Source organism: Camponotus vicinus, unplaced genomic scaffold (genome assembly GCF_025532165.1).
Source record: "Camponotus vicinus isolate PSW18456_S1 unplaced genomic scaffold, iyCamVici1.0 SCAF_10, whole genome shotgun sequence".
Taxonomy (NCBI): Eukaryota; Metazoa; Arthropoda; class Insecta; order Hymenoptera; family Formicidae; genus Camponotus; species Camponotus vicinus.
In genome coordinates, this window is record NW_028141946.1 from 3,814,358 (window position 1) to 3,837,909 (window position 23,552).

The 23,552-nt window shown below is 30.1% G+C and overlaps 5 protein-coding genes across 10 annotated transcripts in view; 2 read left to right on the plus strand and 3 right to left on the minus strand.

The window, feature by feature from the left end:
• Mbo (nuclear pore complex protein Nup88) overlaps nucleotides 1-1,865 on the plus strand; it is a 64,387-nt gene extending 62,522 nt beyond the window's left edge. For both annotated transcript variants that reach the window (XM_083080189.1, XM_083080191.1), the window contains exons 10-13: nucleotides 44-154; nucleotides 366-592; nucleotides 753-998; nucleotides 1,181-1,865. In XM_083080189.1, coding sequence (XP_082936315.1) covers nucleotides 44-154; nucleotides 366-592; nucleotides 753-998; nucleotides 1,181-1,262 — 666 coding nt within the window. In that variant the 3' untranslated portion in view covers nucleotides 1,263-1,865. The remainder of the gene's footprint in view (nucleotides 1-43; nucleotides 155-365; nucleotides 593-752; nucleotides 999-1,180) is intronic.
• Nucleotides 1,545-5,885, minus strand: LOC145960601 (FK506-binding protein 15). Of its 3 annotated transcripts, none has more exons than XM_083080186.1 (13): nucleotides 5,592-5,885; nucleotides 5,165-5,352; nucleotides 4,636-4,794; nucleotides 3,976-4,498; nucleotides 3,703-3,909; nucleotides 3,551-3,586; nucleotides 3,298-3,480; nucleotides 3,053-3,232; nucleotides 2,760-2,979; nucleotides 2,424-2,653; nucleotides 2,214-2,348; nucleotides 1,919-2,110; nucleotides 1,545-1,840 (listed from the first exon to the last, which is right to left on the minus strand). In XM_083080186.1, the coding sequence occupies exons 2-13, from the start codon at nucleotides 5,242-5,244 to the stop codon at nucleotides 1,769-1,771; spliced, it is 2,217 nt and encodes a 738-aa protein (XP_082936312.1). In that variant the 5' UTR covers nucleotides 5,245-5,352; nucleotides 5,592-5,885; the 3' UTR covers nucleotides 1,545-1,768. The 3 variants fall into 3 exon arrangements, with proteins under 3 accessions (XP_082936312.1, XP_082936313.1, XP_082936314.1); XM_083080187.1 differs by having other exon boundaries at nucleotides 2,499-2,653; nucleotides 5,592-5,881; XM_083080188.1 differs by lacking the exons at nucleotides 1,545-1,840; nucleotides 1,919-2,110 and having other exon boundaries at nucleotides 2,513-2,653; nucleotides 5,592-5,882.
• Nucleotides 5,316-7,072, plus strand: Nthl1 (Nth-like DNA glycosylase 1). Its single transcript, XM_083080199.1, has 2 exons — nucleotides 5,316-6,484; nucleotides 6,578-7,072. The coding sequence occupies exons 1-2, from the start codon at nucleotides 5,819-5,821 to the stop codon at nucleotides 6,986-6,988; spliced, it is 1,077 nt and encodes a 358-aa protein (XP_082936325.1). The 5' UTR covers nucleotides 5,316-5,818; the 3' UTR covers nucleotides 6,989-7,072.
• Nucleotides 7,022-8,009, minus strand: Vito (nucleolar protein viriato). Of its 2 annotated transcripts, none has more exons than XM_083080202.1 (3): nucleotides 7,807-8,009; nucleotides 7,635-7,740; nucleotides 7,022-7,560 (listed from the first exon to the last, which is right to left on the minus strand). In XM_083080202.1, the coding sequence occupies exons 1-3, from the start codon at nucleotides 7,908-7,910 to the stop codon at nucleotides 7,069-7,071; spliced, it is 702 nt and encodes a 233-aa protein (XP_082936328.1). In that variant the 5' UTR covers nucleotides 7,911-8,009; the 3' UTR covers nucleotides 7,022-7,068. The 2 variants fall into 2 exon arrangements, with proteins under 2 accessions (XP_082936328.1, XP_082936329.1); XM_083080203.1 differs by having other exon boundaries at nucleotides 7,635-7,729; nucleotides 7,807-7,980.
• A 284-nt stretch (nucleotides 8,010-8,293) lies between these two features.
• Nucleotides 8,294-9,584, minus strand: Smd3 (small ribonucleoprotein particle protein SmD3). 2 transcript variants are annotated; one of them, XM_083079473.1, is made up of 3 exons: nucleotides 9,434-9,584; nucleotides 9,023-9,361; nucleotides 8,294-8,558 (listed from the first exon to the last, which is right to left on the minus strand). In XM_083079473.1, the coding sequence occupies exons 2-3, from the start codon at nucleotides 9,336-9,338 to the stop codon at nucleotides 8,446-8,448; spliced, it is 429 nt and encodes a 142-aa protein (XP_082935599.1). In that variant the 5' UTR covers nucleotides 9,339-9,361; nucleotides 9,434-9,584; the 3' UTR covers nucleotides 8,294-8,445. The 2 variants fall into 2 exon arrangements, with proteins under 2 accessions (XP_082935599.1, XP_082935600.1); XM_083079474.1 differs by having other exon boundaries at nucleotides 9,023-9,356; nucleotides 9,434-9,516.
• Between the last annotated feature and the right edge of the window lie 13,968 nt (nucleotides 9,585-23,552).

Here is a 23,552-nt window from a genome sequence, read left to right on the forward strand (position 1 = left end):
TGACAATATTTTCAAAATAGATAATATATTATCGATTTTTAAGGTGAACAAGGAACCGTTCGACATGTACATCAGAAGATTACTAAGACGCGAAGTATCACAACCTATAACAAAAATAGGCTCTCGCTCAATGTCCTTGAGCGAATCCCTAGAGGTAAGCAATCTCTAAATACAAATGCGGAATATTATACGAATCTATTGTAATATATTTGCTAAAATTTTAATCCATAAAAATCATTAAAAATACTGAAAAATTTTTATCTCGTACATCTCATAAATGAAAAAAGGATTATAAGATAAAAAATTATAATTAAATAATAATCGAAAATGTTTTAACTTATATATTTTTTTTATCAATTACACAGTTTTTGTATCACGCCACAAATATCTTTCGCACTCAACATTTTGTCCAACACGACAAAGTTCGGGAAGAAATCAGTAAAAAGGTTCGCGCATTGAAAGCTTTGAAAACTCACTTGTTAAAAGAACTCGATACTTTGATGGAGACAAAGAAAGAATTGCGTCACACTGCTGAACATTTAGCTGAGCGATACGAAGATATCAATGATAACCAAAAAGAATTAGCGCGTAGGTGAGTGTACTGTTTAATTATATAATCAAACAAAAAAGTTTTACAGAACTATGGTTAATTTTATGTTTAAAATAAATGAAACATAATCTCTTATCAAACTATTGTAAAAAATACATACTAGCACCACGTACAATACATATGAATTATTATATATTTTCAGAGCAGAGGAAGCATTAAGATTAGTAAATTACAAGGAACCATCAATGACTGCTGTCGAGCGAGCAGAGGCAGAAGTATTGAAGAAAATGAATGATAAGATACACGACATGCAGATACGACTTGATCAACTTAAGAAAAAATCTCAACAGATCAAACATACAGATGCTTCCGAATCAAATGAAAAAAAGAAAGAAATTGTTTTTACATATAATCAAGAGAAAGCAATACATGAGACTCTTTCTCAAATGTAAGTAATATAGCAATAGTTTAAAATTTTAGATTTTATAAACTCAAAAACAGACTGATTCAAGAAACTTTAAGTAATTATTATCATGTACCGATTGCCTCTCAATATATAATAATATTGTATGTAGTATTAATAAGGAAATATGTATAAATATTAATAATTTTGTTTTTTTTCTCGTACAGGACAAAAAATATAAAAAATTTGATGGATGAGGCAAAACATATTAAAGCAGAGATTGATCTTTCATACATTAGTAAACAGTAATAGTAAATATTATCAATTTCTTAACTGTAAGTAATAAACTTAACATTAAATTTACATAAAACTTGTGTATATGATATATATAAAAAATTATTTTTATAAGTAATTTATTGTAATTTTACCTATTTCATTTTTAAAAAATTTCTACATAATTCAAAATACAAATTATTTATTCTTCCTATATTTAATATTTAATATTATTTAATATTAAATATTTATTTTATATTATCACTATCGCTATTACTAGAATAATTGCAGAAATAAAATTATGTCACTGCAGATATATTGATGATAAAAATATCTTTTATTAAGTTTCAGAATATATATACCTAACTTATATAAAAATTTTATTCAATTTATTTGAATTTAATAATATAAAGAAACTTGGGAAAATAAAAGTATGTATTAGAAATTACGTATATTTTAAATGTAAATATATATATATATATATATATATATATATATATATATTAGCAAATTAAAAGGTCAACCATTTTGAGGTCAACCAGTCAATCGCTATCAACTTCATCAATACTATCAAGTGGAACAGGTGGTGGTTCATTTTCAAATGTAGGAATGATCTGAAAATAAAAGAAAAAACAATTACTTCTTTCATATTTTCATAGAAATATACATATAAATGTTTTAGTATTGATTACCATGGTAGGTCTTGAAGTTTCTGTTCTTTTTATCGAGAGATTGTTATCACTAGATGCATTTGATATCCTCTCTATTTGTTCATCAGTTTGGTGTTCGCCAACAGCTTTAATTGTGGAATCTACATTCTTATTTATCTTAGATTCTATATCTTCTTCATCAGAGTCTTCATACAATACTTGTAAAGTGATATGCTAAACATTAAATTTCAATTAAAATACATTAACATAATACTATGATAAATATTATGTTAATATATTTTAAAAGTATTGTATTGGTATTACATTTCTCTTATACCTTTATTGTGCTTGCAATAGTTGACTTTACATAATCAAAGGATAATTCAGAACATGAATCATCTGCAAATCTTTCTGATAATGTATGATATGTTTTATTCATTATTTGCTTAATTTCTCTGTTTTTTTTCTCAGTCTGTAATTAAAAGAATAATATCAATGAATAGATAAAAAATTATATGCAATTTACAGTATGTGTGATTAGTATTACATCTTTTTTTCTGAAAGATGTTGAATCAACTTGGAAAATGTGTTCTTTATTAGAAAGTCTATTTTCTAAACTAACATTTTTTTCTTTACATTGTTTAATTGTATCTTTAGCTTCTTCTAAGGCTTCTTTGGTTTTTTTCAACTCATCATTTGTATTATTTAGTTTCGTTCCTAATTCTTTAAGTTTTTTGTTCATATCCTTATTAATTTGCAACAATGATTCTTTCTCCTCTGTAATAGCATAGTTTTTTTTAATTTAATTATTAAATTTATATAAATTACACATGATACAATATTATTATTATTTAAATATTATTATCCCAAATGATTGTTATACCTTCTGATTTTTTAAAATTATTTTCCAAAGCACTTATTCTATTCTGCGCTTCCAAAATTTTCTCATCCGATATATTTTTATCAGTACTTTTTGATAATTCATTTTCTTTTACTCCTGCTTGAGATGCATTAAGAGCTAGAAACATTTTCCAAGAGGCATCCAGAGTTGCTTTATCACTTGTTGTAGGAGTTGTTGCATTTTGAAGCTCAAGTGCATGGAACTGTTGTACACATAACAATGTTATAATTAATATGTTATATATAATAACATCTCATTATCAATATCTTATATACCTTATCCAGTAATTTTTGGACATTGTCAGATATTTTGGACATCCCCATTCGTATTTCCGCGTTTGTTATCCTTGTTTCCGATAACAACATGTTGATTCCAGGATCTAGAGCAGCTGGTACTGTACGATTTACAGTCTGTGGTACAGGATACACCTGATTGTCCATTGTTACATAATGTCCCTAGATAATTTTAATTATCTTTTAATATGCACTATTAAATCTATTGAATATAGAATTACTCATACAGCAAAATATGGAGGAGTCCATTGCGGCGTTACTGGAGATGCAGCAACTATTGGCTTGTAAGTACTAGAGTTTACAGAAGGCACTTCAGTTCTTGACTCCACAACTTTGTGAGTGGCTTTCTTTTCTTCCGGTGATTCGTGCAACAAATTCTTCTTTTGCAAAGTTCCTTCCAATTGCTCAATCTAATAAAATATGCAATATTTCAACCAAATGTAGATTTTTTTATAAAAACAATTGTAAATTGTGACAAACCTTTTTGTGACGAGGAGATCTTTGAGGTATATCGTCCTGCAAAGTATAGTCTCTTTCAAATTAGGAAATAATAATATAAGTTCTATTTAAAAAATAGATATGAATATAATGAAAAATTGAGCAATACAAAATAGGAATGTGAATATAAATACTTCAGTATCTTCAGAATCAGTAGTGGAAGGTAGAGTCATTTTTGGTAAGATAGGTTGACCCATTTTAGCCATCCTTGATATTATGGAAGCTTTTCCACTTGTTGAAGTTTTAAGTGTAGGCAGATTTTCTTCTGGTATTCTTATATCAGTTATTTCTATTATCAACATAATATCTCTCTCTTTGGGAAATCCAGGACCTAAACTAATCTATGTAAAACTATTTAATGAACAATAATGTTACACATAGTATTCCACAGAAATTTATTGAATTACCTGTTTGCTAGGAGGTAAAAACAAAACTCTTTTCAGGCCTTTGCCACTGCCCAGAAGAACTCTCTCCCAATTGTCATCTGTCGATATTTCTACAGTCATCATTTGTGACATTACAAAATTTATCTTAAAAGGTTGTACTATCTCAGTTCCCACAAAATATTTAATACATATATTATCTCCTTCTTTTGCAATTATATCTTTATTATTTGCTGGTATCAGATCTTGATAAATTACATTTTCTCCTTTCTCTTGTATTACAAAATAACGTGCTAATCCCATTTCTATTGCAAACTCTAAATAGCTCTCATTATTCTCGAATAAAATAGACCAATTTTCATTATTGTTATCGTAATAGCTAGCATAATTATTTGCTTGTACAGTATACAAAAAATCACGTGTCACTGTAGCAATAGATACATATTCTTGTTTAGTCTTATATAAAATTATTTGATATAGCCTCGTTGTTACATTGCCTGTCAATGCTATACCAAGTTTTCCAACAGAAGTGTATTGACCATTTTGTCTGAAATGGAATTATATTGTTATTATTAATTGTAATACATAAAATGGATATTATAGGTAATATTATAATCATATGTATGCATATTACTATATCAATTAAAAGAATAAGCAACATTCTTAGCAATTTGATATAATTACAATTTAAAAGCATGTACAGCTTTAGCTATTAAGATTTCTGTCTTAGAAGATGACACAGTTTGTTGTATATTATATCGAGTATTATTCTTTTTAAAAGCTGTTTGTTTAGTGGAATCTGCAGGTTTTGATTGTAGCCCAAAAATGGCAGCCAAATTAGATCTGAAAATACAATAAAGAGATCTATTCTTATTATGTATAAAAAATAAATTAAGAAAAACTTAATATTATTTTATTAAAGATAGTAACATAAACATTTATTAAATATTTACAAATCTGAGAATTAAACTAACTAGAACAATAATTAGTAGCAATAAATGTATTTGTATTTTGATTCCTTTAGTTGCACACATTTTTTTTACACTTAAAGTAAATCTATGTTCAGATTTTAGAAAATGAGAAGAAAAAGACAAAATGCTACAGGAATCAGAAATAATTATTTAATTAATTAAATTGTAAAAAATTTAAATATATGCAATAATTTATAAAGTGTATGTAGCATGTATACGAACATATATAATATAATACGTACCCTCCTGAAGATACAAAGTCAGCCTCGTCATCATCTCGGAAGATCTTGTCAAGATTTGGTAACTGATTCTGCGCGCTCATGATTAAAGAAACTTCATGCGCTTTAATCACACGTGTAATAAAACAATATACTCCGATATGACATCTCGTTACTTGCTGCAGAAATCGCCACTTGCTGTGTCAAAAATCCTGAAAAAAAATCACGCACGAGTTCAAAAAATCACGTTGAATTCAACACTTTGATTCTTGCAAGAGACGCTATAAGGAAAATTAATTTTTCCTTAAATATTCGCACAATACGCGTTAAAAGCACGCGTAATAAGCACGTAGACGCGCTCCACCCTTGAATTATATCTTTCAACTGGCGTTTTGAGCACATTCGATATAATGAATAGAGTTTATTTGTTACATATATTATTTATACATACGTGTTTCGTAGTTTTTTCTATTTTTTTCTTTTTTGAGAGTGCTTCCAATTCGAATAAGTTACTTGGCACATTTACTACTAGGCTTTTGACAGGTTTTAGATCAGGTTATGAAGGGGATGGACCATATGCGGTTAGCGCGTGCGCGTGCAATCTTTAACGTGCGTAAAAACTGATCTTCGTCGTCACGTGCGTCTCTTTTACCACGCGAAAGAAGTTGATTCCGTTTAATGACAATATTGACATGTCTCGATAAGATGAGTAAGAAATTGAAACTGGATGTCATCTCGACATCGAGATCTTTACGTTCGGGAAAAACCCTCGCAACCTTATCAGAGAAAACGTCGCCTTACTTTGCCGGTGAGAAAACATCAAAGACTGCAAAGACTGGTGCGAAGAAACGTTTGCCGATAAAAATTGAGTACGATGCAACAGAAGATGAAATAAATGTTGAAAATACTGATGCGACATCAGCTGTCGAGGCACAGAGCCAAAATGTCAAAGAATCATCGGCGTTAAAAACTGTCAAAACCGAAGAATGCGAGAGGAAAGTCGAGAGTATGGACGAATCGGCGGATTCGAAAAACATCAAAGATGAGAAACGATGGATGCCACCGAATTGGGAGACTATTTTGGAAAATGTCAAAGAAATGAGGAAGCATAAGACAGCCCCAGTTGACGACATGGGCTGTCACAAATGTGCAGATCCTAATGCCAGTCCATCAGTATCCAGATATCAATCATTAATAGCTCTGATGTTGAGTAGTCAAACAAAGGATCAGGTCACACATGCTGCTATGCAACGTCTTAACACTTATGGTTGTAAACCAGATATAATAGCAGCTACTCCTGATGATGTTCTAGGCAAACTTATATATCCAGTTGGATTTTGGAAGGTATTCATGCTATATCTGTTTGTTGAATGTTAATTGTAGAATTTAACTTTTCTTAAATCTTCTTTTGTACTAAAAATGTATATTTTTTTACAGAGAAAGGTGGAGTACATAAAAAAAACATCAGTTATTCTTCTAGATAAATATGATGGTGATATTCCAAAAACAATAAAGGAATTGTGCGAGCTACCAGGAGTAGGACCTAAAATGGGTCATATATGTATGCAGATTGCATGGGGAGAAGTGTCTGGTATTGGTGTAGACACACACGTCCACAGGATTTGTAACAGATTAGAATGGGTGAAAAAGCCAACTAAAACACCAGAGGAAACAAGAAATGAGCTAGAAGATTGGCTTCCTAAATCTCTATGGAGCAAGATAAATTATCTTCTTGTAGGATTTGGACAAGAAATTTGTTTACCTCGATTTCCAAAATGTGATGAATGCCTCAACAAGAATATTTGTCCATATGCCTCAAAAAATAGTGGAAAGAAGAAAAAGTCATAAATTCACATATTTATATATTAAAAAAGTCAAGTGTTTATTACAAAATATATTTATTTAGAATTATACATTCTGCGAAGTTTCTAATGTTTTGGTTTCTTTTTAATATGTTTACCATGTTTATGCATTACCTTTTGAGCATTATGTAATTTTTGTCTACTCTGTTTTTTGTTTTTTTGTTGCTCTAGTCTCTGCTTTTGTTGAAATGCTTTACTTTTTTTAATTTGCTTGAGCGTTACTTTCTTTATTTCTCGTTTTATTTCTTTTGAAGATTTAATTTGTTGATTGTCAGATTTAGGTTTCTGTTGTACTGGATTCTTCTGTTTCTCTTTCAATGACATTCCCACAATTTCATCATCATCATTGTTAGAATGCTCACTTTCATCATCTTGTTCCTCTTCCTTTTTTCCTGTAATCTTGTTTTCACCTATCCATCTATCTCCTGCAAGGTCCGCAACATTTAACTCCAAAATACTGACTGTATGACCTTCCAGATCATATTCTTGTTTAGATAATAATTCTTCTAATTCTGGCACATTCCGATGTGCTACTAATTTTTTGTAACGTTCTCGTGCCTATGAAAATACATTATACTTTGTATTTTCTATAATTTTTTAGAAAACAATACTTTATATCATTTTACACTTACCTCTTGTTTAATTTTCTTTTGTTCTTCTTTTAGTTGTTTTTGCAATTGTTCTTGAGCTTTCCTTTTCCGTTCTAATTTTCTCTTACGAAACCCTCCTAAAAATTCTCTAAAATTATATGATATATAATTTATTTGTGTGATAATTATATGAGTATCTAATAGAGAGAATTACCGTCGTTTTTCCTCATCAAAAACAAGCGTGATTTTTTTCCGTCTCTTCGGCTGGCCGGGTTTTTTATTTACATCGAATAATTGTGGTTGAAATTTTTGAAACATTATTACACACAACTTACGATAAATTATACGAAAAATAGGTTATATTGGAAAACATGTGCGGAGCAAAACATTACAAGACATCATATTACTAGATGGAAGACGGCGACATTCGGATAACCAATAGCAAAGTTTCTTTTCTAGGGATTTTAGACTTGCCACTTCATTCTTATTCAAAGATAAATTCACTTAAATATATATATAGAATGCAATCTAAATTTGCTGTAATAGAGCTTCTATGCGTTTTCAGAATACAATTAACTTTTTTGTATTATAATGTCAAGAATGTAAAATCTTATCTATGCATTAATCATATAAAAATTGATAACAGCATTATCATAATTTTGAATATGGCATAACATATAAAGCTTTCTAATGTATAAAACTTTCAATACAATATCAATTTATTAATTATTGCATATATATTAGAAATATACATATGTAAAATTTTGAATATATTCAGAGATATTGTTTAGAAATGATATAAAAATATGGAAATGAAATTGCAATTTTATTTTAAATTCTAAAATTATAAAGCTTATCCCCTGCCTCTGCCAGTTTGAGATCCACCTGGTTGATTTTGTTGATTGAGCCAAGGTGCCGAACCAGTACCTTTGCCTCTTTGATTCTGTCCCCTTCCTCTACCACGAGCTAAAATATTTTATTTATTAAAATCATAAAATATACATGTACATATATGTATGTAAATTTTACTTTAAAAAAGAATTTTTAAAACGCATTTAAATATCATTTGTATCGTGTTTCATATTATCTCTTTATATTTTTAAATTTAATGTCATATATATAAAATACTAATATATATAATATACTAGCTAATTTTTTTTTACTTTAGAAGAAATATTCTTCAATCAGTAAAATAATTATAAGTTCATTCATTATTCTATGCGTTGCTTTCAAAAATATATGTATTAAAAGTTTATGATCCTATTTTTATTTCTTTTTTCAGAATCTATCCGAGAAAAGGATTGAACCTTGCTAAATTCTTTCTCATTTTTATAAATATCAGTATCCTTTTAGAACTCTTTTCTCACTCATATATATATTTCTCTTTTCTAACTAATGTATATATTTACAGGAACAATACTACAACAAACCTTGAGCGCGCAATATAGCGGATTTTCCTCTACCAGCAGTGCCTGATCCCTTGCCACCAGGACGTTTGAACATAGGTGCATTTTTCAGCATGTCCGGTAATATGAGAAATCTGATTTTCGAACCACGAATATATACATTTTCCAGCTGTCCCACCTGGCCATCCCGATACGTCACCGTGATATTCTGCATCTGACAATTCATGTTATCCTCCGCCTCTATCAGTTTCCCGCGGTATACCTCGCCGGTATTCGTTTCACAGGTTATGATATGGCCTTCCGCTTCGTGAAGTACTTTAATTGGAACTCCGATCGACATTGTGACTAGCCAAGGATACTTTTCTTTAGAAAAAAGCAAATATTTCTGTTAGATTTCCGTCCTTTATTCCTAGGATACTTTAAGGCTTCTCTTACCTTACAAATACTTGCTGAAAGAGATCAGTATTATGGTTATGATGTGAGCCGGATGTTTTCGTCAATTTTCGTGTACTGACGGGAAGAAGGGGAAATGGGGGGGAATGAGTTAGTTACGATGGCCGCATTCAGCAGACTCAACAGTTGGGCAACATTACTAGACTTTCCGATGTAATTCGACGCTGATTGGTCGGACCTGAAAGTAGAAACCACGCAAGTCCGCATTCAGTGGACTCAACCGCTAAGTAGCAGTCGAACATGATTGGTTTCTACTTTCAGGTACGACCAATCAGCGTCGAATTACATCGGAAAGTCTAGTAATGTTACCCAACTGTTGAGTCCGCTGAATGCGGCCAGTTTCATTAACTTTATAACTAGAAAAATAGCGAAAGCTAATTCGGAACAATTCGGAAAGAGAGAAGACGGAAACCGTAATCACACTACGGGTTGCGGGCTTGGTTGCGGTTGGAATTGACCAATCAGAGTAGCCGGCCGACAAATTGCTTTGTTCTGATTGGTCAATTTCAACCGCAACCGAATCCGCAACCCGTAGTGTGATTACGGCTTGAGAGATGTCGTGGCCCGTTTTTAGGTGATCCCTGGAAGCAATACTCCCTCTGTGGACATTAAAAACGTGAACATAAACTACAAAGCCAATGTCCACGAATGTTCTCAGAGGGTAACATATATGTCTCTCTGATAATATAAATAATATAAATAAAAATATAAATAATTTAATTAATAATAATTTATTATATAAAAATATTAGTATGTTCTCTCTTTCCACGCTATTATTTATTTATTTATTTATGTGTGTTCTTTTTCTTCTCAACATCATTTATTTATTTTTTATTTATTTATTTATTTATTTATTTATTTAGCTTGCTCTAAGTCAGTCTTCTAAAATGCAAAACTAAATATTATAGAATTTAACTTTGAAAATAAAATAATCGAATAAATTCAAATAATTAGCATAACGAAAGGTTTCGTGATAAGTTATTTAATAAATAATCAATTTTAATTAATTAATGAAAATACTTCTATAATTTAATATTCCGCGTTAATGTACATTTTATAATATATAAAATATTTTGGCAACGAATTATTGATAACACGGTGTTCGACTTTGGCAATATAAAATATAAACAGTAGCGCGCTATGTTTCGGCTTTGTCATCATTCGCACGGTGACTCTCGAGTAATAAGGTAGTGGTGAGAAACATTTCGTATTGTATTGCAATTTTTTTACTAAACACGATTACGATTAGTATCGAAACATAATTTGCTTTAAATATTAATATAAATTAATTAATTTAAAGCAAAATATTTATAAATACTTAAATATATAAATAAATAAATATATAAATATATAAATTTTATAAAAATTATTATTTAAAAATATTATTTAAATTAAAACCTTTTATAAATTTTAATAATAAATCCTTTTCTATAAATTCTACTCATTCTTTATCTATTTTAAATCTTTCTATTCCTATATTTAAAAATGGCTTATAAATTCATAAATATACTAAATTTATTCATATTAAACTAAAAAAATATCAATATATAAATTTGTATTTTAAATTTTTCATATTTTATACATAAAATTTGCTAAAAAATTCGTATTAAAAATATAAAATACTATAAAAATTATTTTGTGTTAACAATTTAATTTTCATCCTCAAATAAATGAAATACCTATAAAAAAACACTTAAAAAAATATTGAAAAAAAATTCTTAATATTAATAATATAATTATTGAAATATTTATTAATCTGTTTTCCCTAATATTATTTAACCCTATATTTCCTGACTCTTTAAAAAATACATAATATATTAATCACCAAAATTAATCACATTATAGCCCTAACAATCCTCTACTTCTTTCTCTTGAAAGAAAAATTTAAAAAATCTTAATGATCACCTAATAATCCTAACAATCCTACTTCTCGATTAAGTGAAATTATTCGAGGAGAGCCTATCTCTAATCACGTATATTTTAATTACGTGCCCTAATTACATTTCCGTGTGCCCTAACCGCGTACCCTAATCGCGTGAATAAATGTCCGACATTACGTACTATTGTACGTAAAGCTTTTCTTCAGGCCAGTTGAACTTACTTTTCGTTGATCCTGGCCACTTTCTCGCTCGATCTCTAATCAGAGATCGAAAAAGGAGATAAACACTCCTTCTTTTGCCGACTAATTATCGGCAAATGAGCGTAAATATTACACGCTCATCGTAATGATCGCTCGATTTTACGATCGCTCGTTAAATATTTGAATATAACTTTACTTTAACTGAAATAAAGCCAAATTACTACAAATTTCTATATATTATATTTTCTAATAAAATATAAAATTAATGTGTGTGTATGACTTTTATCATATTACAAATTATTTAATTAATTAATCATTTGGCTTTATATTAAGAAGTGAAGTTTAAAAAAACAATATCTACAAACAAATTCTACGATGGATGAGCTATAAGAAATTAGAATAAAATAAGTGCGCGTTATAAGAATAAAGTAGCATCAAAAATTGATAAAATTGATAAAATTATTAATGCGTGTTCTTTATTTAATAAATTAGACAAAATCTTTACAAAAAATTTTCTTTCCTTGATTCTCTTTTTTTAATTAATACTTCAATAAATTTTCGCAATGGATGCAAAGCATTTCGAAAGAATTTATTAAAAGTTATTTAATTTAATTTATCCTAGCTCATCCATTTTAAGGCAACGGATTTATCTATAATCTACAATCTACAATCTACAATCTCAATCTACATCTACATCTACATCTACAATCTCTACGAATCCGTTACCTTAAAGTTAAATAAAAGTTTTTCTCACTCACCGGCACTGATGCGCAACAGCGGAGTTGTTGTTTTCGAAGCTACGTTGTCTATAACATACAAATATAAAACTCATTTATATTAATGCTCACAAAATGCAATCAATATTTCAAAAAATTTTTATCGCGCGGAATTTTATATCCGATGTGTAAAATAATAAGCAGAGATAAACACGTGTGGAAAAATTTTATAAATTTTTGAAACTGTTTTTTAAATGGAAAGTTTTATATGACTTTTATAAAAATCTTTCTCTCTAATTTTCTCTTTCTCTAATTCATTTAAATAATAAGACCGAATTATTGTGCATACGATTTATAACAATTGCTATACAAATAATAAATACTCACCATCAGGTTGCTCCGCCGATGCAAGATGCCTCTCCCAGGCCTCCTCCTCCTCTCATGTTGTTGACGCGCGATACTTTTAACGGCACTCCCGCACTCACGAGCGATATTTTTATATCGCTATTTTCGTTATTTTACGCGCGATACTGAACGGCACTCCCGCACTATTTCGGTACGATTAAAAATTTGGTCGCGCGATGTATATATTTAATATATATATACTTTCAACGACACTCCCGGTTTCGGTACGAGCGAAAATCCCATTTCATTTCACGAGAATCAACTTCGAGCCAACAGGTCGGAAATGCAACGATACAACGAGCAAAGATTAGGCCCGAACCGGAAAGAAGACAAAACGATTGACGGAATAGAGGCGAATGAAGTTCACCAGCTCTTTTTCGCGCATAATTATCCTATCTCGTATCGAACCTGGACCCGCTAAGCACGATTTCAGGTGACCCGCATGGATGCTATATCACTAGCGCAGTACACAAGGCTGGTAGACGGTAAAAGAAGAGGATACCCACATTTTTTAAATGCTAACAATCAGCAATTTAGAAAATGGGGAGGCAACCCCTTTTACCGAGCGAAAATCGTGCCTAGGGGAATCCACTCGACAGAGTCTCGACAGGGTTAACACACGCAGTGCGTGTGGCTGTAGACGAGCAAAGAGAAGGGACCCATTAACGACCATTCCGAACAATCGATCGAGTTCTAACCGATTCGGGCCAAATCAATTGACGAAGCAGAGCGTGTCCATCACTAAGCCGATCGAGCGCGAAGCTCGAACCCGCGCGCCCATGCACATTTCGTACTGGACATACGTTCTGCGCGGCCGGCATCACCAAGTGCCACGATGCACAAGGCGCGAGTACGTTGCATAGCAACAACTCGATGAAACATCCCAGTTAGTTGGCGTCGGAAGGAGAAACTCGTTGACAAAAACGAAATTGGGATTTTGAAAACGCGAAAACGCGATAACGCGATGATGCTAAACGCGAAAACGCGGTGACGAAACGTCGCCGTCCGCGGCACGTTGACGGCACCGACGACGCGAAAGGGTACTTAGCTTCCCCTTCAGGCTCCTTAAGATTTATCATAAATAGAAAAATTTAAGATAAACCTCAAGGCACCATCCAAGTACTAAGCCCTCCCACCGCGACAAGGTGTACCCCATGGGAGGGTTATATTATATATAATTTTATATATAATATAATATATAATTTATTTTGTAATATACTATATAAATTTAAATTCGCAAATATAAACGATAAATAAAAATATAAAGAATAAGAGAACATCTATTATACAAAGCAATGTTCAAAATAATTGATTTTAAACCTAATTATTGCGCGCAATTAATTTTTACATTTTTACTTTTAAATAGATATATTTTAATATTATAAACTGCGTAATTACAAAATAATTTATATTTCTTAGATATAAACTTTTAAAAATATGATAAATAAAAAAATTTCTATTTTTTTATATATGAAATATTTAAATAAATATATTAATTTGAAATGTTTTATAAAAAATAAAAGTGTCTGAAAATATTAATTAATAAAAAATTTTATAAATGTTTTAATTATTTTAAAATGAAATGGAATATTTTTTATAAGTATATGTATTATATATGTTACAATTTAAAATCACTATTAAATCACAATCAAAGAAATAAAATGAAACGAGAAATATGTATATTTTGAATATATATATTATTGATAAATAATTTATATATTGTTGCGTCCGCGGAACGCGGTATATATCGAACGCGATATATATCGAACGCGCGTGACACAATCGGCATACGCTAACGCTCGTGCACTCGTAAATAATAACGCAGTTTAAGGTGCACAAGAATTTTAATAAATCGCGAGTAATATACAAGAATTCAGAATAATCGTAAAACGGATCACAAATAGACGCGCCTCCGTACAACTTGACAGCTGGGCTTAGACTCTCTGACAGTCGTTGTTTATAACAATATCTTGACAACGCACGCGAAAACGATCTTCTTTGAAAGAATTCAACAGGTGACGAATACATTCAGCGGGACGGGACGCGGGGACGCAACAATATAATAAATAATGAATGTGATAAATAATTTATATTAATGACTTACATCATATCTTATTGATCCATCCACTTCCAAAACCTCCATTTTTCTTTTGCTTCCGTCGCTCTTTTCTCGTGGCACTTTAATCCTCGTTGCACTTACACTCATTCACGAAAAGTTCCTCGTTGCACTTGCAATTGTGTTTAGAGAAAGAATTTGATAATATATGAAACGTCTCACATCACTACTTCACTGCTCAAGAGCCACTGAGCGAATGATCGTAAGTCAAGAACATTACCGCGGTACTGTTTATATCGCCAGGGTCGACTATGGAAAGAAAGAATTTGATAATATATGAAACGTCACTACTTTATTGCTCAAGGTTCTGTGCGAATGATAATAAAGCCGTGTAACGTATTAACAATAGCGCGATACTGTTTATCAAGGTTGAACACGGTGTTATTGATAATTCTCTCGTTGCCGAAATATTTTCTGTAATATAAAATATTCGCGCGCGGAATATTAAATTATAGAAGTATTTTAATTTATTAATTTAAATTGATTATTTTTTAACAATTTATCACGGAGCCTTTCGTTACGCTATTTATTTGCATCTATAATTCGATTGTTTTACTTTGTATTCTCTCATAATCCAAATTATTTTTAGATTTTCAAGTAGAACGATAAAGTAACACGGATGAAATATATTTGTGACTCTAGGTATTGAAGTAATAATTATTGTCAGTAAAGATCGCAACGATCGAAGCAATTATTTAACATTTTGGATTCCTATTATTTAATCGATTCTCGATTAAATTGTACATTGTTAAATTAACAAGGATTGTTTAAATTTAAGGTATTGGTCGAAATATAATTAATTCTAATATTGTTAATGAAATATAATAAGCATCAATGATCGAAAGTTCATAACATAATTAAGTCTCTTATCCCCTTTTATGTATATTTTGTTTCAATTTTTAATCACGGTAATGAATGATTGCGATTCGATAAAGATTTATAGTTGCGATACAGTTTCATGTCGTGAATTAATTTTTAATCAATAAAATAAAATACTTCATTAATTTAATATTTCGCGTTAATGTACATTTTATAATATATAAAATATTTTGGCAACGAATTATTGATAACACGGTGTTCGACTTTAGCAATATAGAATATAAACAGTAGCGCGCTATGTTTCGGCTTTGTCATCATTCGCACGGTGACTCTCGAGTAATAAGGTAGCGGTGAGAAACGTTTCGTATTGTATTGTAATTTTTTTACTAAACACGATTACGATTAGTATCGAAACATAATTTGCTTTAAATATTAATATAAATATTTTGCTTTAAATTAATTAATTTATATTAATATTTAAAGCAAATTATGTTTCGATACTAATCGTAATCGTGTTTAGTAAAGAAGTTGCAATACAATACGAAACGTTTCTCACCACTACCTTATTACTCGAGAGTCACTGTGCGAATGATGACAAAGCCGAAACATAGCGCGCTACTGTTTATATTTTATATTGCCAAAGTCGAACACCGTGTTATCAATAATTCGTTGCCAAAATATTTTATATATTATAAAATGTACATTAACGCGGAATATTAAATTATAGAAGTATTTTAATTTATTGATTTAAATTGATTATTTTTTAACAATTTATCACGGAGCCTTTCGTTACGCTATTTATTTGCATCTATAATTCGATTGTTTTACTTTGTATTCTCTCATAATCCAAATTATTTTTAGATTTTCAAGTAGAACGATAAAGTAACACGGATGAAATATATTTGTGACTCTAGGTATTGAAGTAATAATTATTGTCAGTAAAGATCGCAACGATCGAAGCAATTATTTAACATTTTGGATTCCTATTATTTAATCGATTCTCGATTAAATTGTACATTGTTAAATTAACAAGGATTGTTTAAATTTAAGGTATTGGTCGAAATATAATTAATTCTAATATTGTTAATGAAATATAATAAGCATCAATGATCGAAAGTTCATAACATAATTAAGTCTCTTATCCCCTTTTATGTATATTTTGTTTCAATTTTTAATCACGGTAATGAATGATTGCGATTCGATAAAGATTTATAGTTGCGATACAGTTTCATGTCGTGAATTAATTTTTAATCAATAAAATAAAATACTTCATTAATTTAATATTTCGCGTTAATGTACATTTTATAATATATAAAATATTTTGGCAACGAATTATTGATAACACGGTGTTCGACTTTAGCAATATAGAATATAAACAGTAGCGCGCTATGTTTCGGCTTTGTCATCATTCGCACGGTGACTCTCGAGTAATAAGGTAGCGGTGAGAAACGTTTCGTATTGTATTGTAATTTTTTTACTAAACACGATTACGATTAGTATCGAAACATAATTTGCTTTAAATATTAATATAAATTAATTAATTTAAAGCAAAATATTTATATTAATATTTAAAGCAAATTATGTTTCGATACTAATCGTAATCGTGTTTAGTAAAAAAATTACAATACAATACGAAACGTTTCTCACCGCTACCTTATTACTCGAGAGTCACCGTGCGAATGATGACAAAGCCGAAACATAGCGCGCTACTGTTTATATTCTATATTGCTAAAGTCGAACACCGTGTTATCAATAATTCGTTGCCAAAATATTTTATATATTATAAAATGTACATTAACGCGAAATATTAAATTAATGAAGTATTTTATTTTATTGATTAAAAATTAATTCACGACATGAAACTGTATCGCAACTATAAATCTTTATCGAATCGCAATCATTCATTACCGTGATTAAAAATTGAAACAAAATATACATAAAAGGGGATAAGAGACTTAATTATGTTATGAACTTTCGATCATTGATGCTTATTATATTTCATTAACAATATTAGAATTAATTATATTTCGACCAATACCTTAAATTTAAACAATCCTTGTTAATTTAACAATGTACAATTTAATCGAGAATCGATTAAATAATAGGAATCCAAAATGTTAAATAATTGCTTCGATCGTTGCGATCTTTACTGACAATAATTATTACTTCAATACCTAGAGTCACAAATATATTTCATCCGTGTTACTTTATCGTTCTACTTGAAAATCTAAAAATAATTTGGATTATGAGAGAATACAAAGTAAAACAATCGAATTATAGATGCAAATAAATAGCGTAACGAAAGGCTCCGTGATAAATTGTTAAAAAATAATCAATTTAAATCAATAAATTAAAATACTTCTATAATTTAATATTCCGCGTTAATGTACATTTTATAATATATAAAATATTTTGGCAACGAATTATTGATAACACGGTGTTCGACTTTGGCAATATAAAATATAAACAGTAGCGCGCTATGTTTCGGCTTTGTCATCATTCGCACAGTGACTCTCGAGTAATAAGGTAGTGGTGAGAAACGTTTCGTATTGTATTGCAACTTCTTTACTAAACACGATTACGATTAGTATCGAAACATAATTTGCTTTAAATATTAATATAAATTAATTAATTTAAAGCAAAATATTTATATTAATATTTAAAGCAAATTATGTTTCGATACTAATCGTAATCGTGTTTAGTAAAAAAATTACAATACAATACGAAACGTTTCTCACCGCTACCTTATTACTCGAGAGTCACCGTGCGAATGATGACAAAGCCGAAACATAGCGCGCTACTGTTTATATTCTATATTGCTAAAGTCGAACACCGTGTTATCAATAATTCGTTGCCAAAATATTTTATATATTATAAAATGTACATTAACGCGAAATATTAAATTAATGAAGTATTTTATTTTATTGATTAAAAATTAATTCACGACATGAAACTGTATCGCAACTATAAATCTTTATCGAATCGCAATCATTCATTACCGTGATTAAAAATTGAAACAAAATATACATAAAAGGGGATAAGAGACTTAATTATGTTATGAACTTTCGATCATTGATGCTTATTATATTTCATTAACAATATTAGAATTAATTATATTTCGACCAATACCTTAAATTTAAACAATCCTTGTTAATTTAACAATGTACAATTTAATCGAGAATCGATTAAATAATAGGAATCCAAAATGTTAAATAATTGCTTCGATCGTTGCGATCTTTACTGACAATAATTATTACTTCAATACCTAGAGTCACAAATATATTTCATCCGTGTTACTTTATCGTTCTACTTGAAAATCTAAAAATAATTTGGATTATGAGAGAATACAAAGTAAAACAATCGAATTATAGATGCAAATAAATAGCGTAACGAAAGGCTCCGTGATAAATTGTTAAAAAATAATCAATTTAAATTAATAAATTAAAATACTTCTATAATTTAATATTCCGCGCGCGAATATTTTATATTACAGAAAATATTTCGGCAACGAGAGAATTATCAATAACACCGTGTTCAACCTTGATAAACAGTATCGCGCTATTGTTAATACGTTACACGGCTTTATTATCATTCGCACAGAACCTTGAGCAATAAAGTAGTGACGTTTCATATATTATCAAATTCTTTCTTTCCATAGTCGACCCTGGCGATATAAACAGTACCGCGGTAATGTTCTTGACTTACGATCATTCGCTCAGTGGCTCTTGAGCAGTGAAGTAGTGATGTGAGACGTTTCATATATTATCAAATTCTTTCTCTAAACACAATTGCAAGTGCAACGAGGAACTTTTCGTGAATGAGTGTAAGTGCAACGAGGATTAAAGTGCCACGAGAAAAGAGCGACGGAAGCAAAAGAAAAATGGAGGTTTTGGAAGTGGATGGATCAATAAGATATGATGTAAGTCATTAATATAAATTATTTATCACATTCATTATTTATTATATTGTTGCGTCCCCGCGTCCCGTCCCGCTGAATGTATTCGTCACCTGTTGAATTCTTTCAAAGAAGATCGTTTTCGCGTGCGTTGTCAAGATATTGTTATAAACAACGACTGTCAGAGAGTCTAAGCCCAGCTGTCAAGTTGTACGGAGGCGCGTCTATTTGTGATCCGTTTTACGATTATTCTGAATTCTTGTATATTACTCGCGATTTATTAAAATTCTTGTGCACCTTAAACTGCGTTATTATTTACGAGTGCACGAGCGTTAGCGTATGCCGATTGTGTCACGCGCGTTCGATATATATCGCGTTCGATATATACCGCGTTCCGCGGACGCAACAATATATAAATTATTTATCAATAATATATATATTCAAAATATACATATTTCTCGTTTCATTTTATTTCTTTGATTGTGATTTAATAGTGATTTTAAATTGTAACATATATAATACATATACTTATAAAAAATATTCCATTTCATTTTAAAATAATTAAAACATTTATAAAATTTTTTATTAATTAATATTTTCAGACACTTTTATTTTTTATAAAACATTTCAAATTAATATATTTATTTAAATATTTCATATATAAAAAAATAGAAATTTTTTTATTTATCATATTTTTAAAAGTTTATATCTAAGAAATATAAATTATTTTGTAATTACGCAGTTTATAATATTAAAATATATCTATTTAAAAGTAAAAATGTAAAAATTAATTGCGCGCAATAATTAGGTTTAAAATCAATTATTTTGAACATTGCTTTGTATAATAGATGTTCTCTTATTCTTTATATTTTTATTTATCGTTTATATTTGCGAATTTAAATTTATATAGTATATTACAAAATAAATTATATATTATATTATATATAAAATTATATATAATATAACCCTCCCATGGGGTACACCTTGTCGCGGTGGGAGGGCTTAGTACTTGGATGGTGCCTTGAGGTTTATCTTAAATTTTTCTATTTATGATAAATCTTAAGGAGCCTGAAGGGGAAGCTAAGTACCCTTTCGCGTCGTCGGTGCCGTCAACGTGCCGCGGACGGCGACGTTTCGTCACCGCGTTTTCGCGTTTAGCATCATCGCGTTATCGCGTTTTCGCGTTTTCAAAATCCCAATTTCGTTTTTGTCAACGAGTTTCTCCTTCCGACGCCAACTAACTGGGATGTTTCATCGAGTTGTTGCTATGCAACGTACTCGCGCCTTGTGCATCGTGGCACTTGGTGATGCCGGCCGCGCAGAACGTATGTCCAGTACGAAATGTGCATGGGCGCGCGGGTTCGAGCTTCGCGCTCGATCGGCTTAGTGATGGACACGCTCTGCTTCGTCAATTGATTTGGCCCGAATCGGTTAGAACTCGATCGATTGTTCGGAATGGTCGTTAATGGGTCCCTTCTCTTTGCTCGTCTACAGCCACACGCACTGCGTGTGTTAACCCTGTCGAGACTCTGTCGAGTGGATTCCCCTAGGCACGATTTTCGCTCGGTAAAAGGGGTTGCCTCCCCATTTTCTAAATTGCTGATTGTTAGCATTTAAAAAATGTGGGTATCCTCTTCTTTTACCGTCTACCAGCCTTGTGTACTGCGCTAGTGATATAGCATCCATGCGGGTCACCTGAAATCGTGCTTAGCGGGTCCAGGTTCGATACGAGATAGGATAATTATGCGCGAAAAAGAGCTGGTGAACTTCATTCGCCTCTATTCCGTCAATCGTTTTGTCTTCTTTCCGGTTCGGGCCTAATCTTTGCTCGTTGTATCGTTGCATTTCCGACCTGTTGGCTCGAAGTTGATTCTCGTGAAATGAAATGGGATTTTCGCTCGTACCGAAACCGGGAGTGTCGTTGAAAGTATATATATATTAAATATATACATCGCGCGACCAAATTTTTAATCGTACCGAAATAGTGCGGGAGTGCCGTTCAGTATCGCGCGTAAAATAACGAAAATAGCGATATAAAAATATCGCTCGTGAGTGCGGGAGTGCCGTTAAAAGTATCGCGCGTCAACAACATGAGAGGAGGAGGAGGCCTGGGAGAGGCATCTTGCATCGGCGGAGCAACCTGATGGTGAATATTTATTATTTGTATAGCAATTGTTATAAATCGTATGCACAATAATTCGGTCTTATTATTTAAATGAATTAGAGAAAGAGAAAATTAGAGAGAAAGATTTTTATAAAAGTCATATAAAACTTTCCATTTAAAAAACAGTTTCAAAAATTTATAAAATTTTTCCACACGTGTTTATCTCTGCTTATTATTTTACACATCGGATATAAAATTCCGCGCGATAAAAATTTTTTGAAATATTGATTGCATTTTGTGAGCATTAATATAAATGAGTTTTATATTTGTATGTTATAGACAACGTAGCTTCGAAAACAACAACTCCGCTGTTGCGCATCAGTGCCGGTGAGTGAGAAAAACTTTTATTTAACTTTAAGGTAACGGATTCGTAGAGATTGTAGATGTAGATGTAGATGTAGATTGAGATTGTAGATTGTAGATTGTAGATTATAGATAAATCCGTTGCCTTAAAATGGATGAGCTAGGATAAATTAAATTAAATAACTTTTAATAAATTCTTTCGAAATGCTTTGCATCCATTGCGAAAATTTATTGAAGTATTAATTAAAAAAAGAGAATCAAGGAAAGAAAATTTTTTGTAAAGATTTTGTCTAATTTATTAAATAAAGAACACGCATTAATAATTTTATCAATTTTATCAATTTTTGATGCTACTTTATTCTTATAACGCGCACTTATTTTATTCTAATTTCTTATAGCTCATCCATCGTAGAATTTGTTTGTAGATATTGTTTTTTTAAACTTCACTTTAACTTAATATAAAGCCAAATGATTAATTAATTAAATAATTTGTAATATGATAAAAGTCATACACACACATTAATTTTATATTTTATTAGAAAATATAATATATAGAAATTTGTAGTAATTTGGCTTTATTTCAGTTAAAGTAAAGTTATATTCAAATATTTAACGAGCGATCGTAAAATCGAGCGATCATTACGATGAGCGTGTAATATTTACGCTCATTTGCCGATAATTAGTCGGCAAAAGAAGGAGTGTTTATCTCCTTTTTCGATCTCTGATTAGAGATCGAGCGAGAAAGTGGCCAGGATCAACGAAAAGTAAGTTCAACTGGCCTGAAGAAAAGCTTTACGTACAATAGTACGTAATGTCGGACATTTATTCACGCGATTAGGGTACGCGGTTAGGGCACACGGAAATGTAATTAGGGCACGTAATTAAAATATACGTGATTAGAGATAGGCTCTCCTCGAATAATTTCACTTAATCGAGAAGTAGGATTGTTAGGATTATTAGGTGATCATTAAGATTTTTTAAATTTTTCTTTCAAGAGAAAGAAGTAGAGGATTGTTAGGGCTATAATGTGATTAATTTTGGTGATTAATATATTATGTATTTTTTAAAGAGTCAGGAAATATAGGGTTAAATAATATTAGGGAAAACAGATTAATAAATATTTCAATAATTATATTATTAATATTAAGAATTTTTTTTCAATATTTTTTTAAGTGTTTTTTTATAGGTATTTCATTTATTTGAGGATGAAAATTAAATTGTTAACACAAAATAATTTTTATAGTATTTTTATATTTTTAATACGAATTTTTTAGCAAATTTTATGTATAAAATATGAAAAATTTAAAATACAAATTTATATATTGATATTTTTTTAGTTTAATATGAATAAATTTAGTATATTTATGAATTTATAAGCCATTTTTAAATATAGGAATAGAAAGATTTAAAATAGATAAAGAATGAGTAGAATTTATAGAAAAGGATTTATTATTAAAATTTATAAAAGGTTTTAATTTAAATAATATTTTTAAATAATAATTTTTATAAAATTTATATATTTATATATTTATTTATATATTTAAGGTTTTAATTTAAATAATAATTTTTATAAAATTTATATATTTATGTACTTGTATATATA